This window comes from Macaca mulatta, chromosome 20 (assembly GCF_049350105.2).
Source record: "Macaca mulatta isolate MMU2019108-1 chromosome 20, T2T-MMU8v2.0, whole genome shotgun sequence".
Lineage (NCBI taxonomy): Eukaryota > Metazoa > Chordata > Mammalia > Primates > Cercopithecidae > Macaca > Macaca mulatta.
The window spans coordinates 12,139,505-12,157,017 of record NC_133425.1 but is presented as its reverse complement, the minus strand read 5'-3'; the positions used below and the strand labels follow the sequence as shown (position 1 = coordinate 12,157,017).

Below are 17,513 nucleotides of genomic sequence, written 5' to 3'. Positions count from 1 at the left end.
CCACTTCTACCAAGTATCAAGCTCCCCATCACTTCCCGTTGCCCCCAGCCCCAGTGCCCAGGACCACGGGCAGAGACCCCAGCTGTGTGGCTGTGAGTCCGACCCATGACACAAGCAATAGGGCAGTTCCAGTTTGCTTAGTCCCAGAGTAAATGACCTCCAATTCAAGAAGGTTTTAGCATCTCAACAAGAGGGAGGTGAAAACCAGAACTCCCAACGAGGGCAAAAGGAGGAACGAATGATTTTGCTTACACACATACTACACATGAGTGCACCTCACTCTAAACAGATAGGACTTAAACAATCTTAACGTAAGAATTGAGGGAGTTATATTTTATTTTTTAGTATTTTAAAAATACTACTTTTATTTATTTATTTATTTTTTTGTAAAGACAGGGTCTCGTCACGTTGGCGAGGCTGGTCTCAATTTCCTGGGCTCAAGTGATCCTCCCACCTTGGCTTCCCAAAGTGCTGGGATTAAAGTGTGAGCCACTGTACTTGGCCTACAAGCATATCATTTCATTAAACACAAATCCTCTTTCTTCCCACAGTGCACAGGATGCAAATCATAACCCCCGGTTATTGGGAATAATTATATCAGCAATAAGGATAAAGATGATAATAATGCCATGCTGCTCCTACTGTCATAATAATAACGAATACTTCTGCAGCTTCGAATCCTTCGCAGCATTTAACATGGGCCAGGCACTGTTTGGAGCACATTGCACATATTCACTCATTTAATTCTTGTATGAACACTATAAAGTAGGTACTATTTGTTACCCTCCTTTAAGGTGGGAAAACCTGGCTCTAGGTCACCCATCCTATGAGGGTGGGACTTGCCCTAAATCTGCATGTGACACACACCTACAGCAGCCTCCGAGTGGCAGGGCTGTACACAATGAGGTACGCCAGTGTGAGGAAGGAGCCGAATCACTGGCTGGATACTGGGGGGAGCAGAATTCAGGGCGGAGAGGGCACAGGTGGCAGCCTCGCTGGCAGGCTGGCTGGCGGCGCAGGCGCAGGCGCAGGGCGGCGTTCACAGGGACACTCACCTTCACTCTCCCCACTCGTCTTGATGCCTTTTGAACCACCCTCTGTACCTTTAGCCTTCTCGGCGTCTTCTTGGGCATCCTCGGTGGGCACTTTCTCCTCATCTTCTTCTTCCCCAACGTTTTTGTAGTTGGGTCTCTTTTGCACCCGCCTCTTGCCCTTGTGCTTGTTCATCTCAAGGGACCGCTCGAGTGTCTCAGTGGGTTTAATGAAGCACCGAATGCTGGGCTTGGCCTAGGAAAGTCCAACGAAGGCAACAGGTGAATTCGAACACTGGAATCCTGCCAGATGCTATCAAGTTGCCCAAAAGTTTCTGTCCTAAGAAACTCATCTCCAAAAGAAACCATTATATCATAAGATAGCTGCACTCGCATGTTTACTGAGGGACTATTCACAATAGCAAAGACATGGAATCAGCCTAAGTGTCCACCAACAGAGGACTGGATAAAGAAAATGATGTGTATATACACAATGGCATAGCATTCAGCCCTAAAAAACAAGGAAATCATGTCTTTTGTAGCAACATCGGGACGTTTATCTTAAGTGAAATAACTCAGACACTTATTGCATATTCTCATAAGCAGGAGCTAAATAACATGTGCACATGGCAGCAGGGTGTGGGATGACGGACAACGAGACTGGGAGGGGTGGAGGAGTTGGAGGGGGTGGATGGTGGGAGGGTGTTTGGTGGGTCCAGTGCGCATTACTCCAGTGATGGATGCACCGAAGGTCCTGACTTCACCACAATGCAATACGTCAGTGTGGCAACACTGCCCTTTTACTCCATGAATACAGATAATAAAAACATCTTTTAATACAGAGAAATTAATCTCCAAAACAAATGCCACCTCCAGATCTATTATTTTGCCCATTATTAACATCATCATCAAACAATCAAAACAACAGTGCCAGCTACCATTTCCTGTCTACTACCCTAAGTCAGAAATGGTGCACTTTACCAGCAGCAACTCTATACTCCCCAAATGTTAGCTGTTCGTGTAAGGGAAACTTCTGATGAACACTTCTGTGGTACTTTCTTATGTGCCAGACGCTGTTCTCAAGCTCTGACTCTATGATCTCACTTGAACTTTACAGCAACTCCATGAGATATTACTGTGTCATCCTCATTTTACAGGTGAAGAAACTGAAGCACAGAGACAGAAAAGGATCTGCCCGAGGTCACAAAGCCGGGAGGCGGCAGAGCCGGGATTCAAAACCATGTACCAGCCACACAAGCTGTGTCTTAGCTACAGCCCACTGATATTATTATTAATTTTAACTCAAATAAGTTCATTTTAAACAAAACTATCACTACAGGAAATGAAACACGAGTGTGCCTTGCTATTACATTAAACATAAATAACCAGAAAGAAAAAGCCAGGTGTAGTGGGTGTTGTCAAATTCTGGCTCTCATTAGAAACGGAGCCTAGTAAGTATCAGCAATAACTCAAAGATCAGCTCGCCCCAAAGGACAAAGTTCTTCCTTAAAAAAGTCAGAGATGGCCGGGCGCGGTGGCTCAAGCCTGTAATCCCAGCACTTTGGGAGGCCGAGACAGGCGGATCACGAGGTCAGGAGATCGAGACCATCCTGGCTAACACAGTGAAACCCCGTCTCTACTAAAAAAATACAAAAAACTAGCCGGGAGAGGTGGTGGGCGCCTGTAGTCCCAGCTACTCGGGAGGCTGAGACAGGAGAATGGCGTGAACCCAGGAGGCGGAGCTTGCAGTAAGCTGAGATCCGGCCACTGTACTCCAGCCCGGGCGACAGAATGAGACTCCGTCTCAAAAAAAAAAAAAAAAAAAAAAAAGTCAGAGATGGCTGGATGTGGTGGCTTACGTCTCTAATCCCAGCACTTTGCGGGGCTGAGGCGGGAGGATTGCTTGAGGCTGGGAGGTCAAGGCTTCAGTGAGCAAGATTGTGCCACTACAATCCAGCTTGGGTGACAGAATGAGGCCAGTGTCAACTGTGGTTGATGCTTCACATTGCTCTATCTCAGTTTTTTTAACAACCATCATATACAGGAATTATCAGTCCCATTTTTATCGTTGAGAAAATGGAGGCACAGAAAGGTTAAATAACTTGCCCAATGTCACACAGCTACTGAGTTGGAGTCAGAATTTGAATTGGGGCTTCTTGGGGCTTGCCAATTCCAAAGTTCACACTCTTCCTAAAAGAACAGTGTTTCACCAGGAGCTCAAACTTAATCACACATTTACTGCTCTTTAAAGAGGAAGGCCAGGCATGGTGGCTCACACCTGTAATCCCAGCAATTTGGGAGACCAAGCTGGGAGGATTTCAAGACCAGCCTGGGCAACATGGCAAAACTCCATCTCTACAAAAAATAGAAAAATTAGCTGGGCATGGTGGCATGCCCATGTAGTCCTAGCTACTTGAGAGGCTGAGGTAGGAGGATTGCTCTAGCCCAGGAGGCAGAGGTTGCAGTGAGTAAGATGGTGCCACTGCACTCTAGCCCAGGCGATAGAGTGAGACATTGTCTCAAAACAGAAAAGAAAAGAAAAAAAAGAATATAGACACGCAAACAGACTAGAAAGGGGCAAAAGACAGAAGAAAATTGATTTATTTAGGGCAGGATTTTGATTGAAGTGTTTTACCACAGTCTGAATAATGTTCAGATATCATTTTGTCATTTAAAGAAAGTTTTAAAATAAACTTTTCCATTATCTTCATATAGATTATCCATCTGAATTTACCCCAAACGACCACCAATTATATAGGGGCCAGCGTACCTTGCCAATAAATGGAAATGTGCTCAAGGAACACAGATTAATTTCAATAATGTTCAAAACAAAACCTAATTGAAAGCTGAATTAGCATCCAAATACAAACATTAATTTTTATTTGCCCACTGTGGATTATTCAACCACAAAAAAAATGACAGATAAATTGCTACATGATTCTACTGTCCAGGAAACCCAGATAGCGTATTACAGACGCCAATAACCGAGGGCCCCCAGATGGGAGCGTTCTGAGAATGCACTGCTTGACAGACAGCATCCATCAGAGCTCACTTAGGAGGCTGGGTGATCGAATGCAGCCTAGTCGCCCTCTCATCTTCTCCTGAAGCATCTAACCCAGGAAGTTAGCTTCCTCCCATCACTGCCGACTCCTAGTGAATTTCAGAATTTCAGAGCCGGCCACATAGTAATCAAAGCTTTCAGAGACAGAAAATAAGAGACCAAGCGCAGGGCAAAACGTCCCCTAGTTTGAAATTATGAGCAGAAATTCACACGGACAGATGTAGAAACCCCTCCCTAAGCTCTGTGTGGACTCAGATGCACAGAACAAGTTGGCAGAACTGACGAAGTGAAACACAGTGCTCAGTGCCTGGGGCTGGCCAGAGTGGTCTGAACCCCAACCCAGCTGGCCCGTCCCAGGCCTCAGGTTCCTGTTCTAAAACATGGGGAGAGTAATTCCGGCCCCCTAGAACCAAAGGAACCCATGGATGTAAAGTTCCTTCCGAGGCCGGGCGTGGTAGCTCACGCCTGTAATCCCAGCACTCTGGGAGGCCCAGGCAGGCGGATCACCTGAGGTCAGGAGTTTGAGACCAGCCTGGCCGATATAGTGAAACCCCGTCTCTACTAAAAATACAAAAAATTAGCCAGGTGTGGTGATGGGTACTTGTAGTCCCAGCTACTCGGGAGGCTGGCGCAGGAGAATCGACTGAACCTGGGAGGCGGAGGTTGAAGTAAACCAAGATCAAACCACTACACTCCAGCCTGGGCACAACAGAGTGAGACTCCGTCTCAAAATAATAAATAAATAAATAAATAATAAAGTTCCTTCAGAGAGTGCCGAAACGGTGAACATCCAACACAAAACGTTACCTTCTTTTCCCTGCCTACATCTAAAAAAAAGAAAAAAAAAAAAATCAGCTGCAAGAATGAATTTTAAAACTTTCCAAAGGGATCTGCTTTTCTCAATGATCAGGTGTCTGGTGTGGGAGGGCATGCTTACTGGGGAAATTTCAAACCTTTATAACACGACCTTCCAGTCAACAACTGGAAATAACCTAAATGTCCATCGATAGGGGAGTTGTTAGGTAATTACGATCTGTTTGTCCAAAGGGTGGGAATCTAAGAAGACTGGGGCCTTTTTATTCCTAGATAAACTGATGCAGACTCAGCACCAGGATGAAAAGGCAGGAACAGAGTATGCGGTAGGGTCCCTTTCAGGTAAAGCTTTTCAAAGGCTACACATGATGGTATAAACACGACTTTTCCTGGAAAGATGCCTAAGAATGCATTGGCATCTTGGGGGAATAAAAAAAATTAGTGGCACTGTGTACACACCCACACAAGCACACTTTTTTTTTTTAATACCTTTTGGTTTGAGATTTCTAATCATGTACATATATTAACTTTATTTTAAACACTCAGCTGGGTGTAGAGCTCATGTCTATAATCCCAGCACTTTGGGAGGCTGAGATGGGAGGATCGCTTGAGCCCAGTAGTTCAAGACCAGCCAGGTCTACACAGTGAGACCCTGCCTCTAAACATATAAATATAAATATATATATAATAAAAATTCAGCAGGGGTCATTTGGACATGGACTATTTTTGCTCCCTTTTATTCTATATTTTTAAAATCTGTTTTTTTTTTTCTTTTTCTTAAAGCTAACACCAAAACATCGCAGAGGATGGTAGAACTTGGCTGGGAAGTGTGGGCAGAGATTTGTGACCATTTCTGCTGCTCCTGTCACCCTCCTTCTGGCTGCCAGCCTCCAAGGATGCTCCAATCTGAAGACCCCAGGAGAAGGGTCCCTGTCCCGTCTCTCACCAGTGTGCTCTCAGCTCTACCCCACGGTGCCTGGACCAGAGGTGGACAGGCTGCTGCTGAGTAAGCTCATGGCTGTAGGAATGAATGTTTGTACCAGGCTGTACCCAAAGGGCAAGACAGAATGATGAAAAAAGGAGAAGGAGGAGAAGGGAGGGAAAGAAGGGGGAAAAAAGCCAAACATTCTCAGGAGCTAAACATAGCACAATGAAAGAGCAAGCTCACCCAAACTAACCAGAAGTGGAAAAGCCCACTTCAGAGTAAGAAATCAGAAGGCGTTTGGGTTGATTTTCTCAAAAAGAAAGTATACAACACATGCCCAGGGAAAAGTACTCTGCAAAGAAGGTCTACATTTCCCAAATGCCACAGGTTTAGGTTTCACCACGCGCTGAGGCTGGGCTGCAGGAGGAGCATGAGGGGAAGGAGCCTCCTTGCTGACTGCAGTGAAATACAAGGGAGCCTTGAGCTCTGCAGCTGGATATTTGGGCTGACTTTGGGGGTCAGGGCCAGCTGATAGTCAGCAATGACATTTTAGAGGTGCCCTGGGGCCTAACTACTCCCTAAGTGCCTGCACCTGCCTACTGGTTAATGATGTCTTCCATCAGCCTTGAACCCCTTCACGTAAGGCTTTGGTCCTTGCTTTTTCAAAAGTCAAATACTTGGGGAAAGGTGAATCCCCAGGGGTCAGTCTTTCAGGGAATGGAGGAATCTGAGTGCAGAAACTCTGCAAAGGGCAGCAACAGGGTATGGGAGGGAGGATGGAAACAACCAAAGACTGGGTGCCTGAGGGAAAGAGAGGAGACCCCTGGCTGAGAAGACAGATGTCAAACAGAACATGTTCCACCAGGTGTGGGTACAGCAGCTTACAAAGACTTGGACACAGGCTGCACATGAAAAAGCAAGTTGCAATCAACAATTAATGATTCAGTTTATGGTTAAAATAAAACCAAAACTATAGAGCTGAAACATACATGTATATCATGTATTCCTAGGTTGATAATTATATGAAAATACACAGAGAAAGGTCTGGAAGGATATACAAACTGAGAACAGTGGTTCCCTCTGAGGAAGATACTGAGGTTGGAGGAACTTTCACTTTCTGCTCTACCTACTTCTACATCATTCAGTTGTTTTATTACCAGCACTATTTAAATATTACCAGCACTAGAAAATTTTATTACCAGCACAAGAAAATATTACCAGCACTATTTAAATGTAAAGAACATCTTTACAGAATGCATTAATGCCACTGAACTGAACACTTAAGAATAGTTAAGAGAGTGAATTTTATCCTTATTTTATACAATTTTAAAAAAACTTTGAAAAGGCAAGTTTAGAAGTTAGGATGATGATTCTCTTGGGTGGGGTGGAGGTATGGGTTACAAACTGAGGAGGCGCTTTATGGGAAAACCAGAAATGCTTTCCATCTTGACTCGAATTATACATGAATATAATCGCGTGTACAAAATCATCAAGCAGTACATCTAAGATTACTAAACTTTTATGTATTTTATCGTATTTATGTGATTCCTCAGTTTAAAAAGTTTCCCAGGCTGAGTGCAGTGGCTCACGCCTGTAACCCCAAGATTTAGAGAGGCTAAGGCAGGAGGATCACTTGAGCCCAGAAGTTCAAGATGAGCCCAGGAAGCATGGTGAGACCTTGTCTCTACAAAAAATACAAAAATTAGCTGGGTATGGTGGTGTATCCTGTAGTCCCAGCTACTCAGGAGGCTGAGGCAGGAAGATCACTTGAGCCCAAGAGGCTGAGGCTCCAGTGAGCTGCGGTCATGCCACTGCATTCCAGCCTGGGTGACACAGCAAGACTCTGTCTCAAAAACAAACAAACAAACAAAAAACACCAACAAGTTTACCAAGAGGATTTTCAATGAAGTCAAATTGCTGTAATGCCCTAAATACAAGATAGGAGAAAGTGAACAGGCGGTAGAGCTGGATTCACTGACCACTAATGATATGAGGGGAGCTGAGGTAAGATCATCAAGCCATAGGCCACACCTCTCAGAGCCCACAGTTCACCCCAGACAGGTGAATCCTGGTGAATCCCAGTGAATCCTGCATTTATTGCCACATGGCCTGTGCAGATGCTGGAAGAGAAGAGGTTCACACAAGAGTGATGGGGGCCACAGAGGAAGGGAGGGAAAATGTGCCAGGGCTGGGAGGCATAGGGGGAGCTTAGGAGGGCTTGATAGAGAAGGAAATGAGTGATACGAGTCTTGGATGTCAACAGGAGTTCAGGAGCATGTTCAGGAAGAAGACAATAGTAGGAAAGCCAGCTCAGAGCCCAGGAGGAGCCAGCTCCCTAGGTGTGTCCAGAAGTCACTCGTCTTTTATTTCTGCTAAGGCCTAGGTCACCTGGGCCTGGTGCTTGGTGACAGTAGTGGCACCCTTGGACTCAAGGTGCTCGGCCAGCTCCCTAGGCAGGGGCAGACATACAGCCGCTGGACCTTGCAGGAAGTCAGGGCAGTGGTCCCGGGTCAGCCAGTAGCCTCTCAGCCAGGCGCTAGCCCGTGCTGCTCATAAAGGGGTTCTTCACACTCATTGCCTCAGAAGAGATATCGGATGCCTTGAGTCAGTGCCCTACAGATGCAACGTGTTGAGTGGGTTTCTCAGCATCTATTCAGTGGTGCAGCAGGGAGAGGAGAAAGCAGTGGTTGGCGAGTGACCAGGAAAGGGGATGTAAGGGCACCAAGCAGCCTGCCCAGGGAAGAATCTTGGTTGAGCACGAAGGAAAGAGAGACCAGTGGCCAGAGACATCAGGTAAGGGAAGGAGAGATCTCGAGGCCTGGGATTCTGTCTGGATCTGTTGGAGCTGTCATGGTAATCAGGCTAAGAAGACCCTTCCAGGCTCTCCCAGGCTGAGTCCACTCACCCTCTGAGGATGCTTCCTCAAACGGCTCTGCTAAGCGATTTGAGAAGTAGGAGAAAGGTTTTCCCCTTAAGAAAGGAGGCAGGTCATGTTGACTAACAAAAAAACATGCCCAGGCAGACCTGGCTCCAAGTCTCAGACCCACTTTCTACTAGCCAAGCGACCCTGACCACCGGAGCCTCAGTTCCTCATCTGTAAAACAGAGACAAGAGTAGTTCCATATCACACGCCACCATGGGGGTAGTGTGGGATCCAACAGGCAAAATGCCTGGTGCAAGGGGGCACCAGAGAAATTTTCATTGCCCTTCAACCCCCTGGCAAATAGATCACAAGGATGGAAGACAGGGCAGGGGATGGGCTTTTAAGGAACAATCATGTTCTGTGCTTTAAACTGGACTCCCAAGCTCCTAGCAACTTACTGCTCGCTGGCCTTCTGGTTTGTTAGTGGGCTAGACTCAGCCTCCCCGACATGCTCCTGGGCCCCTGGCTAACCTTCCTCATCTCCAGCCTCAGCAGCCAGGACTGGCAAGGTACGGAGCAAGGTACAAAATCAGGATGGGATTCAGACGCCCGGGGTCCCACCCACCGCAGTTTGAGTCCTGGCTCCACTGCTTCCTACCTTCTCCTCTATGGGTCTCAGTTTCCACAGCCATTAATGGGCATCATATTAGCATCTCCCCAACAGTGCTTCTGAGAGGTGCCAACAGATGGCACACTCTTGTTACTCTTTCCAGGTAATAACAGCCATCCTGAATAGTCAGTGAGCACTTAAAATGTGCCCAGCATGGCTCTGAGCACTTTATACATATAGTCTTGCTTTATCCTACAAATAACCAAATGGGGCAAGGAACTACACAGGTGAGGACCTTGCCCAAGATCACCCACTAGTGAGAGGCAGAGGCAGGATTTGAACCCAGGAAGAATCTAGCTCTGGTGCCTAGGTGCATAACCTTCCTGCCAGGAATGGCTCAAACACCATTCCCTTACATATACATTTGCTGCACCTCCCAATGCTGGGCCAGCTTCCCGGGAGCACTGATGTTAAGACTACGCCATGCTGATGTCACACTAATCAGAGAAACAGGTAGTTCTTCGCAACAAAAGGGCAGTGGCAGTTTATATATCACTTGACAGGTGGCCCTCTGACCTGACAATTACACGGTTGTCTATAACGTGACTCTTTTCACATTTTTTTTTTTTTTTTGAGATAGGGTCTTACTTTGTCACCCAGGCTGGAGTGCAGTGGTGCGATCTCAGCTCACTGCAACCTCCGCCTCCTGGGTTTAAGCGATTCTCCAGCCTCAGCCTCCCACGTAGCTGGGATCACAGACACGTGCATCTTTCCACATTTTTATCTCACATACACAGAGACAAAGTCACAGGGGATCACACCCACTGTAACCAACAGCACTGTAGCACATGGCTTGGCCATTGGCTGAAAAAGGAAGTCATGTGACAGTGCAGCAGAGTGAACCTGTTCTCATCCAGAAGGAGGTGATTGGCAAGCAAGCACCAGTTGGGTGATGTACCCCAGGGTGATGTACAGACACATGCCTTACTCGCCAATCCAGGAGCTGTGTGGAGCTGCAGAACCAAAGCCCAAACACTCATGAAGAATGCACAGCTGCAACATCAGTGAGGCGATTTGACGGCACTACTGAATGTAAAGGGGAAGATGAAAGCTATGGAGTGGGGAACATGCAGAGGTACCAGGCCACTTCCATTAACAAGGAGAACATGGCATTCTTTTCCATGAATTACCAGTTATCAGGGGTGTTGCATCTGCAGAGGCATAAAGCAAGGCATCTCTCAGGAATTGGAACAGACTCACAGCACTTACAGGCCTCTCGCAGCCGCGTGCTCAGCACTTGACGCTGAGATAAGGAACAGGTAACATCAAGACGGTGCTGCAATTTCTTCTTGGAAAGCGACCTCTGGCACGTCACTAAGTCTGTAGGGGGCCAGCCTCCTCTCACTTGCATTCTCCATCCCAGGTCATCTTCTCTGTCCCTCTCAATGCCAAGCAGTATGTCTGGCACTGTCTCTGGCATTCAATCAAGAGGGAATGCTTGTGGGATGAATTAATTGCAAGATCCTCACGAGCATTGAACAGGCCTCTTCAATCACACAAAATGAGGCATCTCACACTCCCTTACTAAACAATGACATACCAAGCACTTATTTGGTATTTCTTTGGAAAGAGTATTTTACTATATTTTGAAAAAGATGAACTGTGAAATATTGGTTATTCTGTTACTCGAAACAGCCCAAAATGCCACACTGCCCCGATATCTCATGCTAAACTGGAAAACATAATTGCAAGTGGTGATAAAAAGACATGGAATAGAAACAGTGAGATTTGGGGCTGGTCACCTGCAATCCCAATCACTTAACCTCTGGGAACCTTGGCTTCCTCATGGGGAGCGTGTGACAATACCACCACCTCACTCTTTTTCATTATGAGCATGACATGAGATGTTCAATGAGACAAACAAGTAGGCTTGCCTTCTTTTCTTTCTTTTTTAGACAGAGTCTCACTCTGTTGCCCAGGCTGGAGTGCAGTGGTGCGATCATGGCTCACTGCAACCTCCGCCTCCCAGGCTCAAAAGATCCTCCCACCTCAGCCTCCTGAGTAGTTGGGACCACAGGTATGCACCACCACACCTAGTTAATTTGTGTACTTTTTGTAGAGACGGGGTCTTACCATGTTGTCTAGGTTGGCCTCAAGTGATCCGCCCACTCCAGCCTCCCAAAGTGCTGGGATTACAGGCATGAACCACCAAGCCTGGCCAGGTTCACCTCCTATAAAACGAAAACCGTCCCTCTCTTCTGCCAACCCAGGATGTTTCTTGAATACTGGCCTCTCTCCTGATCCCATATACACCTAACTCCTTCCCACAGAAGTCTCTGACTCACCGTTTTTCATGTTTTGGCCATGTCCCCCCATCCCACCCCTCAACTCTCAGCAGGCCTAGCTCCCTGACCTCAGTTCTCAGTATTAGGCTCCCTCCTTGGGGGGCTTCCCTCACCACACCTCCCAAAGTTGCTTCTATTTCCTTCTCATATCCAAATCTTAAATCTGTGAGGATGAGCTGGCTTACTGTCTATCCCTCACAAATAGACCATCAGGAAAGGGACAGATGTCTTGTTCATTTATGGCACCTGCCTGCAACTTGTAGGGGCTCAACAATTACTCGCGGCAGGGAGTGCACCAGGGTAAGTATGGCAGCCAGCCTCTGCTTTGCAGACAGAGCACATTCTGCTCATGTCGGAAAATGACCCACCCAGAACTCAAGTGTCACCCAGCACAATATTATTTGAGTGAATAAAGCTGTTTAATGTTATCTTTTTCTCTTTTTTATTTTCATTTTTTAATGGATGCATTACAATTGTACATGGTTATGGGGTACAATTTGATGTTTTAATACATGTGTATGTCATGTAATGATCATATCAGGGTACTTAGCATATCCATCGCCTCATGTATTTATCATTTCTTTGTGGTAAGAACATTCAAAAACCTCTCTTCTAGCATGATCTCACTCATTTGTGGAATCTAAACAAAGTTGATCTTCTAGAACTAGAGAGGAGAACAGTGGTTACAGGAGACCGGGCAGGGAGGCGATGCAGGGATGCGGATGGGGAAGATGGGGAGAGGTTGGTCAACAGGTACAAAGTTCCAATTACACAGGAGGAGTGAGATCTCGTGTTCTATCGCACAGAAGGGTGACTGTGGTTAATAGTAAGGTATTGTATTTTTTATTTGCCCATGAAGCTGACAAATCTGTTCCTGTGCTTATCTGGAGGCTACCAGGAAGCTGTCCTGGGGCCAGGTTATAAGCAACCCAGCAAGTGGTCAGCAGGCAATCAATTTCAGGCCAGCCAGGATCTGCTACTCAACTGGCCTCAAAACTCTCTAGGGAAACTCCCACTCACTAATCACCTCCAGGGATGAGAGCTGCACTGCCCTCAGGCATGAAACGAATGACTCACACCACCATCCCACTGTTGTGAACCGTGCTGGAATGCCCAGAAAGGGCAGGGGACTCTGAGAAGTAAGCAAAATGCCCCCTTCTTGCTCATGTGCAGCCCCCAGGCTCCCATCGGGCAAAGCATTCCATAGCAAAACCAGTTTCAAGGACTCTGACACTGCCTAAGACTGGATGTCCACTGCTCATTAGAGATATGTGTTTGATTCCCGTACTGAGACTTCTTACATCAAGACAATCAATGTTGACTGCAGGAACCATGCTAAACATGGGGACACAAAGACGAAGAGGTTCCAGTCTTCTTCCACAGCAACTCCTGAGTCCTCCAATGGCACACAGGTGCCATGTGCCTCGGACGCTTGTTCTCTCCCAACCTCATCTCCTACTTCCCATCCCCTTGCCACACTGCCCTTTGCTCTTCCTCCAACACACTAGGCACCATCTCACCGCAGGACCTTTGAACTGGCTGGTTTTTTTTTTTTTTGAGGCGGAGTCTTGCTCTGTTGCCCAGGCTGGAGTGCAGTGGTGCGATCTCGGCTCACTGCAAGCTCCGCCTCCCAGTTTCGTGCTGTTCTTTATGACCAAAATGCTCTTCCTCCAGATATCAACATGACTCACTCTCTTGCTTCCTTTGAGTCTGTGCTCCCACCTCACCTTCCCAACGAGGCCAACCCCAGTCACCCTACTGAGAACGGTAACATCCCAGTCTCTGAGCACTGCCCAGGTCCATCCTCTGCTTCACTACTGTTTTCCCAGGGCTTCTCACATCTAATGTGCCCCGATGCCTGCTATTCGCTTTATTGCTCCTCTGTCTCTCTGCATGAGACCCAAGCTCCTGGAGGTCAAGGTTTTTGCTTTGTTCACTGGGTATATATCTCCAGGGCCTAGAACAGTGCCTGGCACACAGCAGATACCCAATAATTATCTGTTGAATATCTGAATAAATAATACTGACCTGGCTTCAGGTAACTCAAAGTCAGGTTAAAAATCTCAAATGTCCAAAGATGCTAGCTCAGTCATGAAAACTAACAATGCCACAGGGGACAGAGGCTAGAAGTGGTGCATACCTCATTTGTCTGTCCCCACCCTCAATTTTCTGATTTTAATTGAAACCCAGAAAAAGCCACCAATGGCCTGACGCAACCAGAAAAGGTCCCCATTCCACATGGAGCTGCCTCTGGCCTTGTGGCTGCCCCAAGCCCATTCTGCGTCACACTGCAGGACAGATATAGAAAAGCCAGCTAGGGTCTGAGTCACAAGGCTTCTTCCCCATCTGCCTCCTGCCCCTATCCCTGCCCACTATGCCCACTCCATTGTTACCAGTTGGCTTCTACAGGACGTAGCAATGAAGGCCCCTGCCCCTTCCCCGGCTAGCTGGCCTGAAGTCAAAACTCCTGGTCTTTGGTCACAGCCACCTGCAGCCCTGACTGAAGTCTGCTCCCTTTTCAAGTACTAAGGGACACTCTGAGACCCTCCTCAGTTGTCCAGCCCACCTTCTGCCCCAGGAAACACGGAGAGGCAACTGTTTCTCAGACAACGATACGCTCCTTAGTACTGGACCTCATGTTGCACTCTGGATTTTGATCCTATCAAATCCTTTTAAATGTGAACCAGAGCTGCCACATTCAATACTTTGGTGGGCAAGAATGGCATCTTGGAGCTGTAACTGCATTGAGGGATTAGGGGATAGACCTTAATGGCAAAGCCAAAAGGGAGAATATACACCAAGCTCTAATTCCCTTGTGGGAATGTTTGCGATGGGTCAATTAAGGCCCTTAATTTATAGAAGTCTATTTTTACCCTTTGATATTCACAGTCAACCTTCTCCCAGAAGCCTATCAGCATTTTCAGGAAGAAGAATGTGTGTGCCTTGGAACCAGCACTGATCATCTGGGGGATCATAAGTACAGTCAGGGTCATTAAAAGACTCAGGAACTCTAATCCTGGCGGGAAGAGGTGCTATCCGGCCTGATGTATTCAGCACTTAGGAGACTCGGCTAACGTCAGATACAAGTTTGAGTTGTAAAGAAAGCCCTGCAGGGTGGGTGCAGTGGCTCATGCCTGTAATCCCAGCACTTTGGGAGGCTGAGGCGGGCGGATCATGAGGTCAGGTGATCAAGACCATCCTGGCTAACACGGTGAAACCCCGTCTCTACTAAAAAATACAAAAAATTGGCCGAGCGTGGTGGCAGGCACCTGTAGTCCCAGCTACTCGGGAGCCTGAAGCAGGAGAACGGCGTGAGCCCCGGAGGCGGAGCTTGCAGTGAGCTAAGATCACGCCACTGCACTCCAGCCTGGGCGACAGCGAGACTCCATCTCAAAAAAAAAAGAAAAAGAAGAAAGCCCTGCAGCAGCTTTCTTAGGGAGCTAAGTCAATGATTAATGCTCTGAATCTGCAAACACACAACCCAGAGAAGCAAGGCTGCTACTTTCCTAGGCAATGGCTCCACACACCATATCCTGGTACAGTATCCGGCTGGGCAGAGAGTACTGCTACTAGAAGTGACAGGTATCCAGAGAATCATCTTGAAACCATCCTAACTGCTAAACTGCTATCTACAGATAGACTGTCAATGTCCTTATTTGGGGGTAAGCAAGCCTATTCTGCCCCAGAATCCTTAAACCCTGACTTCACAACCAGCCAACCATATGAACCCACATTAGCAGTTAAGTATTTATACTTTCCAGCTGGGTGTGATGGCTCACGTCTGTAATCCCAGCACTTTATGAGGCCGAGGTGGGTTAACTGCTTGAGCCCAGGAGTTCAAGACCAGCCTGGGTAACATGGCGAAACTCCGTCTCCACAAAAAAAAAAAAAAAAAAAAAAAAGCAAAAGTTATCTGGGCATGGTGGCAAGTGCCTGTAGTCCCAGCTACTCAGGAAGCTGAGATGGGTGGATCATTTGACCTGGGGAGGCTGAGGCTGCAGTGAGCTGGGATCATACCACTACTCTCCAGCCTAGGCGACGCAGCGAGACTCTGGCCCCCCAAAAAAACAACAGTATTTGCACTTTCCAGAAATTAAATCTGGGTCTGGCCGAACGGAGAGCACAGTATACACACAGAGGGCTTCACCTACCACCACTCAATGGCAATGGCTAACATTGGTGCTGTTTCATCATCACTGTTATTACTGACACTTCTCCCTCTGTGCCTTGGTATCTGCTCAAAAGCCACCTCCCTGAGGGGCGCACGGTGTGTGTTTCCACATTCATCAGTCCAGAGACAGCTCGTAAGCCCAGGGAAGGAGGTTCCAGGTAGGAAGTGGAAGGTCACCGTGCAGCCTCAGGAACTAAGGTCACTATAATGATAACATCTAATATTTATGCACTTGCTGTGTACATAAAAAGGCTTTGGAGTAAGCACTGTACACAGCATTTAATTCTCATCATAAACCCACGTTTGCTATTCTCACTGGCGAGGTAAGAAATTGAGGCCCGGGAACACCTAGTAAAATCAGGGGCCAGGACTTGAGGAGCCCAGGGAAACTGGTTATAGCAACCACTCCACAAGGCTGCCTCTGGAGGTGGAACATGGAACAGCACCAAAAGCAGCCCACTCCAAACCCAGCCACTGAGGCAAAGAGAAGGCAGCATTCAAGGGGCAGGCTAGGAAGTGATTTCTGCTCTGAGAGTCATTATGAGAATGTCACGAGAGCCCTTGTGACTCTGCTACCACTGCACCCACTGAGTCATTCATTCCTGCACCGAACACCTCCTGGGCATCTCTGGCAAGCCCCAGGATGGCACAGGTGGCACAGGCATCTCCGAGACATGGTCCCTGTTCTCGTGGGAGGAGGGAAGTCCAGGGAGAGCAGGGGTCAGGTCGTTCCGGTGCACCACCACATCCCTCATCTCTCAGCACAAGTACACAACAGATGGCTGCTGAAGGAACGGATGAACAGATGAATAAATGAATGAATGCAAAAATGCAGGAAAGTATTCCACAGAAACCCAAGAGGAAAAAAAAGTCCTTTAAAAAAAGTACCTACAAGTAATGATGCATATCCCAAATTCTAATCTATATGTTCATTCTGCAAAAACAACGAGATGCTAGCAGTTTCAGAATTAGTGTTCTCCTACTCGGTTTCCCCACACAAGAAACACTATCTGCTCTGCATTCGAATTATAGCAAGAATTAGCCCTTAGCAGGAACCATATGATTTTAATGCACAGACGAATTTCAATTAGACATTCATCTAACCATGCTGATTGTTTTCCATTTAACCCTAAATTACAGTCCTTTCAAATAACTGTGATCTCCCCTCTGCTTCTCTCTCTTCAATTTTGGTTTGGTTTTGTGAAAGGTCTGCTGGTAAAAATGAGGCAATACCAGTAACTTATCTACAAATTACGGGAAGGAGAAAGTAGGTTAAAAAAGACCAAGAAACTTAAAACAAGTATGATCAAACCACATCCGAGTTGGGCAGGAAACAATAGGAGACTGTTCTCGCTCATAGGGAAGGAAGGTAAATCGTACCAGGACTATTGTCAAACAAGTCACAGAAGGAATTCAGCCTGTGCTCTTCCCAAACCTGAACAATAGTCATCAGATTACAACCAACTTCAACTTCACACCGAGAGAAAGGTAGTAACTGGAAGCAGAAAGCTGACACGTGGGCTGGCAATTCCCTCCACACTACAGAGTCTCATTTTCAGTTCAGGTGTCCACCACAACCAGCACTTATGTCCCAAATGCAGTTTGTGTGTCTCTCACAAGGGAGGTGAGACCTTCATCCCAAGAAGAGGCCATAACGGGAGAGAGAACAGATCTCCTAAAAACTTCCCCTGACA

The 17,513-nt window shown here is 47.0% G+C and overlaps 1 protein-coding gene and 1 long non-coding RNA gene across 36 annotated transcripts in view; both read right to left on the bottom strand.

The window, feature by feature from the left end:
* CLEC16A (C-type lectin domain containing 16A) overlaps positions 1-17,513 on the bottom strand; it is a 238,236-nt gene that overhangs the window by 178,411 nt on the left and 42,312 nt on the right. For 19 of the 35 annotated variants that reach the window (XR_013412426.1, XR_013412421.1, XR_013412422.1 and 16 more), the window contains one exon: positions 1,056-1,287. Coding sequence is in view for 23 of the 35 variants with exons in the window: in XM_077987249.1 (XP_077843375.1) it covers positions 1,056-1,287 (232 nt within the window). In the remaining 12 variants the exon portion in view is untranslated. The remainder of the gene's footprint in view (positions 1-1,055; positions 1,288-17,513) is intronic. The other 16 variants (XR_013412429.1, XR_013412423.1, XR_013412424.1 and 13 more) reach the window with 1 other exon arrangement.
* On the bottom strand, positions 12,074-15,441 carry LOC144338385 (uncharacterized). The gene is made up of 2 exons (XR_013412442.1): positions 15,010-15,441; positions 12,074-13,269 (listed from the first exon to the last, which is right to left on the bottom strand). It is a non-coding gene; the product is annotated as an uncharacterized LOC144338385 (long non-coding RNA).